This window comes from Chiloscyllium plagiosum, unplaced genomic scaffold, assembly GCF_037043375.1.
Source record: "Chiloscyllium plagiosum isolate Xiang-an unplaced genomic scaffold, Cpla_swu_hap1 HiC_scaffold_19, whole genome shotgun sequence".
Taxonomy (NCBI): Eukaryota; Metazoa; Chordata; class Chondrichthyes; order Orectolobiformes; family Hemiscylliidae; genus Chiloscyllium; species Chiloscyllium plagiosum.
Genome location: NW_028270157.1, coordinates 67,547,763 through 67,561,224, shown reverse-complemented (window position 1 = coordinate 67,561,224; position 13,462 = coordinate 67,547,763). Strand labels below are relative to the sequence as shown.

The following is a 13,462-nucleotide window of genomic DNA, read 5'->3' as shown; positions in this document are numbered from 1 at the left end:
GATAAAGCGGATAGCCAGAGACCTTTTCCCAGGGCGGAAATGGCTATTGCGAGGGGGGCAGGGGAGCATAATTTTAAATTGTTTGGAGGAAGGTTTAGGGGAGATGTCAGAGGTCGGTTCTTTCCACAGAGTGTGGTGGGCACGTAGAATGCACTGCCAGCAGTGGCAGTAGAGTCAGATACATTAGGGACATTTAACTTACTCTTGGATAGGCACATGGATGATAGTAAAATGAAGGGTATATAGGTTAGTCTGATCTTAGAGTAGGATAAAAGGTCAGCACAACATCAAGGGCCGAAGGGCCTGTACTGTGATGTACTGTTCTAAGTTGTTCTATGTTCTATGAATATGATACGTGGATGACACATTTGTCATCGTCAAATGTAGAAGATCAGAGGAAACACACCATCTCACCAACAATGTATTCACCATTATTAGCTTTACCAGGGAGGAAGAGAACAACCAACCAGCTCCCATTCCTTGACATCAGGGTAGAACAGATGACCAACAGGGGTCCGACAACCAAAGTATACAGGAAACCCACCCACACAGACCACATCCTCAACTACAGTAGCAACCATCGCAACGTACACACAGGAGCTGTGTCAGGACAACTATTCAAAAGAGCCGTGACACTCTGCAACACACCAGAACTGCGCAAGGAAGAGAAAGAACTCTTTCACAAAGTCTTTGCTAACAACGGATACCCCATCAGCTTTGTCTGCTGAGGCCTATCTGTGGCGACAAATCAGAGTTAGCATTTCAGGTTCAGTGAATCTTCCTCAGAACTGATTTATACGTGTGCTTGAAGCCAAATTAACAATTACTTGAAATGTATTTTATCCATTGGTCTCAGACCCACCCATCCCAGCTGATTGCAGTGAAAAGCTAGTCAATAGTTTCTATGTTCTTCATAACTTCAAATATCTTTGTGGTTCTCACATACATGTCTCAATGGTTAGCTCCTATAAGTCATGCCTTTCCTCTTATTGGTCAAGGATCGTTCAACATTGAGTGGAGGTTACCTCAGCATGTATGTATCTTCCTGCTGCTATGTGCATTTTCATTTCTGGGATTGTACCCGACATATTCTGCTGATCCCTTAGCAACACAAATCTGTCCTTGGTTACCAGCTGCCTTTATCTGATGGCTAAATGTTTGCTGAAGTCTTTTCTCAGCTCTCCAGCTTATAGTTTAAAATACTTCTGCCATCGATAAAACTTTAATTTATAGTAAAATTCTTCTTGCCGCTATGAACATCCGCAAAATTTCTTTTATAAATCTTATATTTATTCCAGAGGAAACCCACGCAGACACAGGAACAATGTGCTAACTCCACACAGACAGTCGCCCAAGGCTGGCGCTGTGAGGCAGCAGTGTTAACCACTGAGCCACCATGCCATCTCTTGCAGGGGTACTGGAGACTCAGTCTTCAAATAGATCTGAAGACTCTGCAAGGCTAATGCAGCAGAAATGTAACTCCTGGTGCCAAGAGCACAGTAACAATGGCATTGCCTGACCACCACACCCTCTTCAAAAACATCAGTAAAAAATCTATAACAAAGACAGAAGCTGGTGGAAAAGCTCAGCAGGTCTGGCAGCATCTGCTCTGAGGTAGGGTCACTGGACTCACATGTTAATTCTGATTTCTCTCCACAGATGCTGTCAGACCTGCTGAGCCTTTCCAGCAATTTCTGTCTTTGTTTCTGATTTCCAGCATCCATAGTTCCTTTGGTTTTTATTTTAGTAAAATAAATCTATCACTGACCACTATGCTATGCATAGGACCTTGCTCTGCAGGGGTTGCCTGCCTCATGTCTTACAATAGTGACTACATGTCAAAACTATTTCAGTTGCCTTGGGCTTTTGCCAAGTCCTGAGGTCATATAGTTTGTGACTCTTTACTCTCTCTCATAAAGGAATACTCGGAGGGATGTGTGGGAATTAGGACTGTGTTCACCTCATATTGTGCAATTTCTGCCTTCTGCAGTCTTCCCTTCCTCCCTGAATGGCAGAGACATTTTCAAACCATACGGTAGTCAATTTAAAAATTTCACACCCTTGGATTTGGTCACACCACCAGGAAAATGGGTTAAGGGCGCCACCTTCTGTAATCCAGCAGTAGTTCAGCCCACCAAATAAAGCTGGAAAATCTTAACAACTGGGAGGAGAAAGTGAGGACTGTGGATGCTGGAGATCAGAGCTGAAAATGTGTTGCTGGAAAAGCGCAGCAGGTCAGGCAGCATCCAAGGAACAGGAGAATCGACGTTTCGGGCATGAGCCCTCCTTCAGGTATGAGAGAGGGAGGAAGAGAGCTTCTTCAAGGAAGGCATCCTCGCAAGAGGATTCACAGTAGGTTAAAATCTTTGAGGAGAAAGTGAGGACTGTGGATGCTGGAGATCAGAGCTGAAAATGTGTTGTTGGAAAAGCGCAGCAGGTCAGGCAGCATCCAGGGAACAGGAGAATCGACGTTTCGGGCATGAGCCCTTCTTCAGGAATCCTGAAGATGGACTCATGCCCGAAACGTCGATTCTCCTGCTCCTTGGATGCTGCCTGACCTGCTGCGCTTTTCCAGCAACACATTTTCAAATCTTAACAACTGTCAATTTATTTTAATTCGGAAACAATTGAACTTAATAGCGGTGCTAATTGAAAAGCCAAGGCAGTGAATAAGTTAGCAGCTCTTCTTTTAAAATATCTGAGGTTCTTTCTATTTGAAACTGTCAGTGACTAATATAGGTTTATTCCGGATTATCTGAATGTGCATTGTATATCCAGAATTACATTATAGGGACAGGCCAAGGATAAAACAGTCACATTTTGATAAGTACAGGCATTGTGAGTGCTTTGGTCTGCTGTTTCAGTGATAGCTGTGGTAGTACTGTTGCCTTTCAGCCGAAAGTTGTAGGTTCAATCTCTACTACAGAGACATTTATAAAAATCCATTAGGCACTTGCAGTGCACTAGCGAGAGTCTGGTGCTATTGACAGTGCTGGCTTTTGGATGGGATTAAAACAAAATCCTGTCTCCCCTTGCGGGTGAATGTAAAAGATACTCTGCCGCTAATTCAGGAAAGAGCCGATGAGCTCATTCCTCCATTGCTCTGGTCAATATTTAACTCACAACCAACCAAAACTAGATGATCTCATGGCTGTGTATGGGAGTTGAGGCGTGCAAACTGGCTGTTAATTTCTGTACATGACAGCAATGATTGCACTTCAATGACTATAAAACTTTATCAGGAATACCCTGAGGTTGTAAAAAGGTGCTACAGAAATGAAAGTCTCTCTTAGAAATTAAGCCAATTTACGGGAATCTTGTAAGCGCTGGGATTTGGGTATATCATTCAAGCATTAAGATAAATCAGCACTTGACAAACCCCGAATCAAGACTCAAGACTCAGAAACCCTTCATTAAAATTTACCAGTTGAAAATTTGGTGAAACAGGGAAGTCCACTTTGATTTGCCCTTACTCCGTGGTTTCTCAGACAAGTGGGTTTGTACCTCTCATATAAAAAAATTGAATCAGACGTTACCAATGCACCTAACACTATGGGCAATTTAGCATGGCCAATTCACCTGGCCTGTAGGAGGAAATCCATGCAGACATGGAGAGAACATACAAACTCCACACAGACAGTCACCCAAGGCAAGGATTGAACATGGGACCCCAGTGCTGTGAGGCAGCAATGCTAACCACTGAGCCACCTTGCCCCCACCAAATCAAAGCATTATTTTAGATTAGGTGGAGGAGGAGCAAGTTATAGTGGATTAAGTTTAAGTTTAGGCCTTGGTTTAAAGGCTGGTGTTTATCATTGGGTTTATCAGATGAAAGGGGGCCTTGGTTGAGCTAGCTCAGGTACTCCCACCCTGATACCACGATAATTGAGCAGTAGACTTGTCATTGTCTCTCGATTAGTCCACTGCAGGTTTTGACATGAGGAAATACCTATTGGTCCAAATTCACGTCTTTCTCTCAAGCAGTGTGTCCCATCTTACTCAGATACTGTGCCCAAATTGTTGTTTAGATGATAAAATATACCCAGTGTACATACCAATGAAACAATGTTCCTCCTTCGGGAGTATGCTCCCACTTGCTTCCTGAAGTATGGTTTCCACAGGTAAATTTTGAACTTAGCTCTTTCTAAATTCGGGCAATGTTTTTTGGTTCTAAAGTTGTGGGCAAGGACATCATTAATTACCACAACTTGCTCATTCCAAAACCATGGATCTCCGCACCACCTTCAACGTTCCCATCTTCCAGCTCTCTACAATTACTTAAATTCCAAAAGTGTTCACCACTCCAGTCACCAGCTTTTGACTAAATCTCTTTTATTGTCTAACTTAGTTTCAATTTGAGCATAACACCATCATACTAAAAGAAACCCAACTAATAGAAAACATTTAGCACAAAGATGTCAGAGAGTCATAGAGATGTACAGCATAGAAACAGACCCTTGGGTCCAACCTGTCCATGCCGACCAGATATCCCAACCCAATCTAGTCCCACCTGCCAGCACCTGGCCCATATCTCTCCAAACCCTTCCTATTCATATCCCCATCCAAATGCCTCTGAAATGTTGCAATTGTACCAGCCTCCACCACTTCCTCTGGCAGCTCATTCCGTACATGTACCACCCTCTGCGTGAAAAAGTTGCCCCTTAGGTCTCTTTTATATCTTTCCCCTCTCACTCTAAACCTATGCCCTCTAGTTCTGGACTCCCCAACCTCAGGGAAAAGACTTTGCCTATTTATCCTATCCATGCCCCTCATAATTTTGTAAACCTCTATAAGGTCACCCCTCAGCATCCGACGCTCCAGGCTGGGAAAACAGCCCCAGCCTGTTCAGCCTCTCCCTATAGCTCAAATACTCCAACCCTGGCAACATCCTTGTAAATCTTTTCTGAATCCTTTCAAGTTTCACAACATCTTTTTGATAGGAAGGAGACCAGAATTGCACGCAATATTCCAACAATGGCCTAACCAATGTCCTGTCCAGCCTCAACATGACCTCCCAACTCCTGTACTCAATACTCTGACCAATAAAGGAAAGCATACCAAACGCCTTCTTCACTATCCTATCTACCTGTGACTCTACTTTCAAGGAGCTATGAACCTGCACTCCAAGGTCTCTTTGTTCAGCAACACTCCCTAGGACCTTACCATTAAGTGTATAAGTCCTGCTAAGATTTGCTTTCCCAAAATGCAGCACCTCGCATTTATCTGAATTAAACTCCATCTGCCACTTCTCAGCCCATTGGCCCATCTGGTCAGGATCCTGTTGTAATCTGAGGTAACCTCTTCACTGTCCACTACACCTCCAATTTTGGTGTCATCTGCAAACTTACTAACTGTACCTCTTATGCTCGCATCCAAATCATTTATGTAAATGACAAAAAGTAGAGGACCTGACACCGATCCTTGTGGCACTCCACTGGTCACAGGTCTCCAGTCTGAAAAACAACCCTCCACCACCACCCTCTGTCTTCTACCATTGAGCCAGTTCTGTATCCAAATGGCTAGTTCTCCCTGTATTCCATAAAATCTAACCTTGCTAATCAGTCTCCCATGGGGAACCTTGTTGAACGCCTTATTGAAGTCCATACAGATCACATCTACTACTCTGCCCTCATCAATCTTCTTTGTTACTTCTTCAAAAAACTCAATCAAGTTAGTGAGACATGATTTCCCACGCACAAAGCCATGTTGACTATCCCTAATCAGTCCTTACCTTTCCAAATACATGTACATCCTGTCCTTCAGGATTCCCTCCAACAACTTTCCCATCACTGAGGTCAGGCTCACTGGTCTATAGTTCCCTGGCTTGTCTTTACCGCCCTTCTTAAGCAGTGACACCACGTTAGCCAACCTCCAGTCTTCCGGCACCTCACCTGTGACTATCGATGATACAAATATCTCAGCAAGAGGCCCAGCAATCACTTCTCTAGCTTCCCACAGAGTTCTCAGGTATACCTGATCAGGTCCTGGGGATTTATCCACCTTTAACCGTTTCAAGACATCCAGCACTTCCTCCTCTGTAATCTGGGCATTTTGCAAGATGTCACCATCTATTTCCCTACAGTCAATATCTTCCATATCCTTTTCCACAGTAATGTGCATGACATGCAAAGCACTGAAATTTGAGACAATCTGAGAAACAATTTTTCAAAGTGTTTTCAATCAAGATGCTCTGAACTGATTGAGATGTGGGTTTTACGCTAGTTTAGCCCACATTGAATGCAAGATACCATTTCAGTCAAGATAAGAAGCCAGTGTTAGGAGCATCACCGTGGAGGACTGTAAATACTCGCTTTCACAATTGTGTACACAGTCAACGCTGGAGAAACTCGGCAGGTCTGGCAGCATCTGTGGAGAGAGAAACAGAATTAATGTTTTAAGTCTGGTAAGATCCTTCAGAACTGATTGATAATTATCTTGTACTCATTAACATGAAGTAATTGGAACTCATTAACAAGGATTTTTAGTGGTTTAACACATTAAATATCACTGTCTCCTAAACGTGCCCAATGTTTAGGATTAAATATGACATTGCTGTTATGAAGACTGGGATTAGAGGACAGCACGGTCTCTCTGGAACCCTCCCCTGCATAAGTCACAATATAAATTTAAATGCTTTATCCAGTTATAGATATAGCCAATTACATACTTCTTATATATACTAAGTTGAGAATTTTTAAAAATCAATTTTGTTTAATAAACCAAAAAATTATTGATTTATTGTGAAAACATTTATTTGGTAAAGCCGATTAACACATAGTAGGAAAAGGAAAATTGTTTTTATTCATTCAGGGAATGAGAGTATCACTGGCTCGGCCAATATTTATTGCCCATCCCCTAATTGCCCAGAGAGCAGTTAAGAGTCACCCACGTTGCTGTGGGTCTGGAGTCACATGTAGGCCAGACCAGGTAAGGAAGGCAGATTTCCTTCCCGAAAGGACATTAGTGAACCAGATGGGTTTTTCTGACAATCAGCAATAGATTCATAGTCACCATTAGACTCTAAATTTCAGATGTTTGTTAAATTCAAATTCCACTATAAGTCTTGTCCCACCAAAATATTCAAATTAACAGTTGAATATTTACCTTCTAAATAACTGACCAAACAAACACACACCCCAACCCCCACACAACCCCTCATATATGCACTTTCCCCCTCCCCACATACACATACACATCAATTGTTGTGATTCTGTTCGCCGAGCTGGGAATTTGTGTTACAGACGTTTCGCCCCCTGTCTAGGTGACATCCTCAGTGCTTGGGAGCCTCCTGTGAAGCGCTTCTGTGATCTTTCCTCTGGCATTTGTAGTGGTTTGAATCTGCTGCTTCCGGTTGTCAGTTCCAGCTGTCCATTGCAGTGGTCGGTATATTGGGTCCAGGTCGATGTGCTTATTGATTGAATCTGTGGATGAGTGCCATGCCTCTAGGAATTCCCTGGCTGTTCTCTGTTTGGCTTGTCCTATAATAGTAGTGTTGTCCCAGTCGAATTCATGTTGCTTGTCATCCGCGTGTGTGGCTACTAAGGATAGCTGGTCGTGTCGTTTCGTGGCTAGTTGGTGTTCATGGATGCGGATCGTTAGCTGTCTTCCAGTTTGTCCTATGTAGTGTTTTGTGCAGTCCTTGCATGGGATTTTGTACACTACATTGGTTTTGCTCATGCTGGGTATCGGGTCCTTGGTTCTGGTGAGTTGTTGTCTGAGAGTGGCTGTTGGTTTGTGTGCTGTTATAAGTCCTAGTGGTCGCAGTAGTCTGGCTGTCAGTTTGGATATGCTCTTGATGTATGGTAGTGTGGCTAGTCCTTTGGGTTGCGGCATGTCCTCGTTCCACACATCAATTAAAAAGAAGTAAAGAATTTTCTCTGAAGGAATTAAGTTTGAGAGGAAAAAAAAACGCTTTGGCCAATAATTGCTTGCTCTTCCAGGTAAAAACAATTAGGTATAACATGTTCAAGATGGTGTTCATTTTGCATCCTAGCACATACAAACAGATGTCAATAAGCACAGACCGTTGTCCCTGGGATCTCTAAACAGGGTTCACCAGGAGTTGTCAGGAACTCAGAGGGTTTTTTTATGCAAAAAAACACTTGCACAAGTTTTCCAGGACTCACAATGGATTCTCCAAAAGGATTCTCTCCGAAAGGCGGAGAATGAGCTAAGATAGCTTCTCTCTTTCAGCAGGCAACATCCCAGTTGAAACCCAGGCAATATTCAAAACAAAGCCATAAACACAGACAATGTCATTTCAGCGACTCTTGTTCAAGCTGAACAGTCTCCACACATTTTTCACACATAGAGTCATACAGCCACGGAAACAGACCCTTCAGTCCAACCTGTCCATGCTGAACATAATCCCAAACTAAACTACTCCCACCTGCCTGCTCCTGGCCCACCTGTCAAATGACCAATATTCCAAAAACAATAATAAACATGTGACATCCAATAATCTAGATTTAATTTGTGGATTAAAGGCAGTTTCATCACTTTCATTTGCATTTGCTGCTGCAGCTGTGAATAGATTTTCAGAAATGCATCAGGAAAGGTTCTTAGCCAAGACTTCGCCAACGTTGGAAAGACACTCAGGGAAGGCACTACCTAAAAAGAGTGAACACCACCGCCTACAAGATTCCCTCCAAGCCACCTACCATCCTGACTCGGAAATATATTGCTGTTCCTTCACTGTCGCTCGGTCAAAATTCTAGACTTCCCTTCCTAAAAGCGTTGTGGGTCACTCCACAGCATATGGACTGCAGCAGTTCAAGATGGAAGTTCACCACCATCTTCTCAAGGGGCAGCTAGGGAAGGGCAATAAATGCTGGACTAGACTGCAATTCTTATGTCCCACAAGAATGTAAAACATAGAACAGTACAGCATAGGAACAGGCTCTTTGGCCCATCATGTCTGTGCCCACCATGATGCCATTCTAAACTAATCTCATCTGCCTGCACATGGTTCATATCTCTCTATTCTCTGCCTGTTCATGTGTCTATCTAAAGGCCTCTTAATTGGTGCTATCGTATCTGCACCTAGTGACTAAAAGGAGAGGAATGCTGTGCTTTCGCCTCAGCCTTATTTGTTAACATGCGGCTGTCACCAAAGGAACAGGAAGAGCACATGGCAAGAGTCCCTGAAGCTTAGCTCTGTTGTCACACAGGGGCCTTCATTCAAAGGCTTTGAAGGGGTCTGGAAGAAGAAAAGGATTGAGGGCAGGTTGGTTGGTAAACGTTGGCCAAGCATCAGCCCATAGGCTTCAGTGTCATCAAAAATAGCCTTCTGCCTCCAAGCAAACCAATCTGGAAAAGGAGGCCATGTTTGTCAGTAGACTCTCATACATATGTGGGTAGGAACTGATCCCTCACTCTGGCAAGACCTCATTCAACACTGAAATGGTGATAGAATTTTCTGCTGATCTATTAGATTCCCTTTTAGAGACTGCAAAATGGTGGTGCACCATTAAATTCTTGTTGCCTTCCAACAAACTGCACATGGATTATGTGTCTTGGTTGAACTAATTTATTACAAAGTGATATTAAAAAGAAGACAAAGTGGAACAGCAAGTTAAATCGTTCAGCATGCCCAAGAAAATTGACCTGGTTATCAAAATGAATCAATTTGAGATCCCTGTGGCTCATTAATGAGCAACAATGTGCATTTATATAATATCTCAAATATACTTTGCAGGAGCACCATTTAACTCTAGTCCCCATGAAGACATATTAGTGCAGCCAAGTGCTAGCAGGGTCCTAAGGAAGGAAAGTAAAGTCACTAGGGAGGGAATTCCAGAGAGCTTTAAGTTGAAGACATGGTCAGTGATAGTGCAGCAACTGAAACTATGGATGCACAAGGGGCCAGGTGAAAAGGAGCACAGAAACCAAAAAGATTGTGGATCTGGTGTAAAATTCAAGATCGGAGACAGTTACAGAGAGTGGTGAACTCGGCCCGGACAATCACAAAGGCCAACCTCCCATCTATAGAATCCATCTACCAGGCCCGCTGTCAAGGATAGGCCACCAGCATTCTCAAAGATCCATCAAACCCTGGCAATGATTTTCTATAACCTCTACCATCGGGGAGAAGGTACAGAAGCCTCAACACATACACTAGCTGGTTTCGAAACAGCTTCTACCCCACTGTTGTTAGAACACTGAATGGACTCACAAACTCTTAACTTTCGCCTGTACCTGTGTTTTTGTTTTTGCCGCTGTTTGCCTATTATTTACTATCTATGCTACTGAACTCTGTGATTTGCCTGTATTACTCGCAAGACAAAGCTCTTCACTGTGCCTCGGTACACGTGACAATAAATTCAAATCAATTCAATTCAATTCGAGATAGGGCAAGACATGACCATAGAAGGATTTGAGAACACATCTACTAGGCACAAGTCCACAATGTGAAGGGAAACTGCCCACTTGCCTGGATGTGTGCAACACTAACAGCAGCTTGAAACTATCAAAGGGAAAACAGCCTTTTGATTCGCACCTTATGCCACAACTTAACTATCCAACACCGATGCACAGTGTATACCATTTACAAGATGGATTGCAGCAACAAGGCAACTCTCTTTCAACAGCACTTTTCAAACCTGAAACCTCAACCACCTAGAAGGACCAGGACAGGATATTTAGGGGGGGAGCACCATCACCTGCAAATGCACCTCCCAACTAGGAATTACATCCTCATTCCTTCAGTGTCACTGGGTGAAAATCCTGTTTGTCCCTACCTAATGGTATTATGGGTGTCTCAAAAAGAACTGATGGAATCTCTACAGTGTGGAAGCAGGCCATTCAGCCCATTGAATCCTCACCAACCCTCTGAAAAGCATCCCAACCAGACCCAACCATTACACTGTCCCGGTAGCCCTGCATTCCCCATGGCTAACTCACCTAGCCTTCACAACCATGGACGCAATGGACAATTTCCCATGGCCAATCCACCTAACTGCAGCAGTTCGAGAAACAAGCTCACCTTCCCAAGTTAAATAAGGAACAGGGAATCAATGCTGATTTAACCAGTGACATGCACTTCCAAATGAAAAAAACTCTGATTTCAACTGGAAAAAATACCTCAATGTGCACATTGACAGAATGTATTTGATAATTTCCTTCCAGAGTTTGATATGAGACATGTAGTTAATTCATAAAGACTCAATGTGAAGAAAAAGAAATTTTAACCTATAAAAGCAAAAGGGAATTCAGCATCTAAATGTAACTGTATTGCACTGTGAACTACATAATATGTTGTTTCGCTAGTAATTTTTAACAAAATCAAATCACAGAATCCCAATTATCCAACCCATCAATTCAGCCCTGACCCGCTGAAGATCATCCCACACAGACGCAGCCCCCACCCCATCTCATCCCCATGACCCCGAAATTTCCACCAAGCCTGCTAATCCACCTAGCCTGCACGTTGCTGCACACTATGGGCAATTTCACATGGCCAATCCACCTAGCCTGCACATCTTTGGACTGTGGGAGGAGACCAGAGTACCTGGAGGAAACCCATACATTCATGGGGAGAATGTGCAAACTCCACACAGACAGTCACATGAGGCTGGAATCAAATCTGAGTCCCTGGCACTGTGAGGCAGCAGTGCCTAACCACTGACCTCATGATTAGGAGGTGAGCATTCAGCCCTTCAAAAGCCTGTCTCGCTATTTAACAAGATCAGAGCTGATCCCAAATTTAATACCATTTGCCTTCAATGGATCTTATTCCTCTACAGTGGAAGAGCATTTACAAAGTCATTGGGGAAAAGTGACTGGGACTTATTGGATTAGCTTTGACAATGGCCAGCACAAGTGAGGTGAGCCAAAAGGGTTTATCTTAACTGGGAGCTCCTGATCAAGGTATCAGCATTACAATACTGACACAGTGAGCAAAACAAACAGGCCTCCCACTTCAATACATTATTTGATAAGACAGCTCAGTACCTTTCTGTTGGCCAGATGTTGGAGGGTGTGGAGAGTATTTGCGACTCTCTGAATCTCCTCTGAATCTACTAGATTGTTTATCTCTTTCTTAGCAGTCCATGCCATCCATTTCTCAACACCACACTCTGATGAGCTATCAGAACCCAAGAACAAAATGGCACAATATTTTAAAATGATCGAGCTATGAAGTTTTGCAGTGAGTTGAACTTAGTTGTTAACTTTGGTCTCTGCTGGCATTTCTTACATATTATGTGTGAGTGACGGGAAGCTAGTGAGAGAAAAAGGAGAGAGGCAAAGAATAAAGCCAGACCAATATCAACGTACTGGGAGAATACAGATGAAAATAGCACAGTTCAGTGCAGCCAAAGTGCACAGATACCAACACCAGCACTTTACAATACAGTGCACTATAGGAAATATGGATTCCCTCAAGCCCCAAGTGCCTGGTGTAGGTGAGCATGGCCAGCTTTCTGGTCTGACTGGAAGAGTCTTGTTCAGTAAGTTCTTCCTGCATTACCACAACCATTTGCAGATTACCCGAAAATGGCCAACATTATTGCAAAGACTGTTAGGAGTATACCAGCCTCAGGTCTGAGCCCCGACAGCTCCCTCATCGTCTTCATGACATTATCCCAATGACTCATTCTTATTACACTGAGTCAAAAATGAAGCCTTTCAGACACATATACAACAGGAACTCACTCAGGAAACATAAGGGCCAGTCTTCTGGGTTTGCTTTGCCTGTGAGGAGACATCCTGCATCAGATACCTAGCAAAGTTTGGCAACAACTGGACAAGAGTTACAAAGGAAGTAGGTGGCTGTAGACTAAAGGATGGGCCTTTATCTGGAGGCAGTTACTGAGCATTCACAAAAGGAGCTGTCATAGAGACATCGGGTCACACAGAGTCGGACAGACCCACAGTTGGAGTCCTCTCTGACCATCTTTTGCCTACAGTTATTATTCAATAAAGCCCATTGCTGTTCACTGACAAGATTGTAAATCTCACATTATGAAAATATCCACTGGCTTATGAACTATGTATATTGGCACCATTATGTATCAGTGCAGCCAAAGTGCACAGATACCAACACCAGCACTTTACAATGGGAGTACTGTATCTGACTGAGGAATCCATGGCATACCATCAACGATTAGCCCTGGATACGGAAACAAATCTGGTCTGGGCAACATCTGCAGGATGGCGTGACAGAAAAGCAAGCTGATTTTTGGGTGTGATGAATGTTTTGCCTTGGTATTTTGTACAAGGGTGTGACTAAGCAGGTAATTAGAGAAGTTACCTGTGGAAGTTTCACAAAGTGCTAAGTGCTCATTATGAAATAATGGTCATGTAATAATGCTCATTAGTTTAATAGGTTCACATTCCACAACAAGTGTTATGCACCATTCTTCAGGATTAACAGTAACGATTAACAACAAACATACAGGGCCCTCTTCTGGTGCAGTGATAGTGCAACCTACCCTCAGACTAGGAGGCCTGGGTTCAAGTC

General features: G+C 43.3%; 1 protein-coding gene across 1 annotated transcript in view; it reads left to right on the top strand.

The window, feature by feature from the left end:
* Positions 1 to 2,236: 2,236 nt before the first annotated feature.
* The window catches only part of LOC122559473 (intestine-specific homeobox-like), a 62,507-nt gene continuing 51,281 nt past the window's right edge, over positions 2,237 to 13,462 (top strand). Inside the window, exon 1 of the mRNA XM_087997510.1 lies at positions 2,237 to 2,292. Within this exon, the coding sequence (XP_087853636.1) occupies positions 2,277 to 2,292 (16 nt within the window). The 5' untranslated portion in view covers positions 2,237 to 2,276. The remainder of the gene's footprint in view (positions 2,293 to 13,462) is intronic.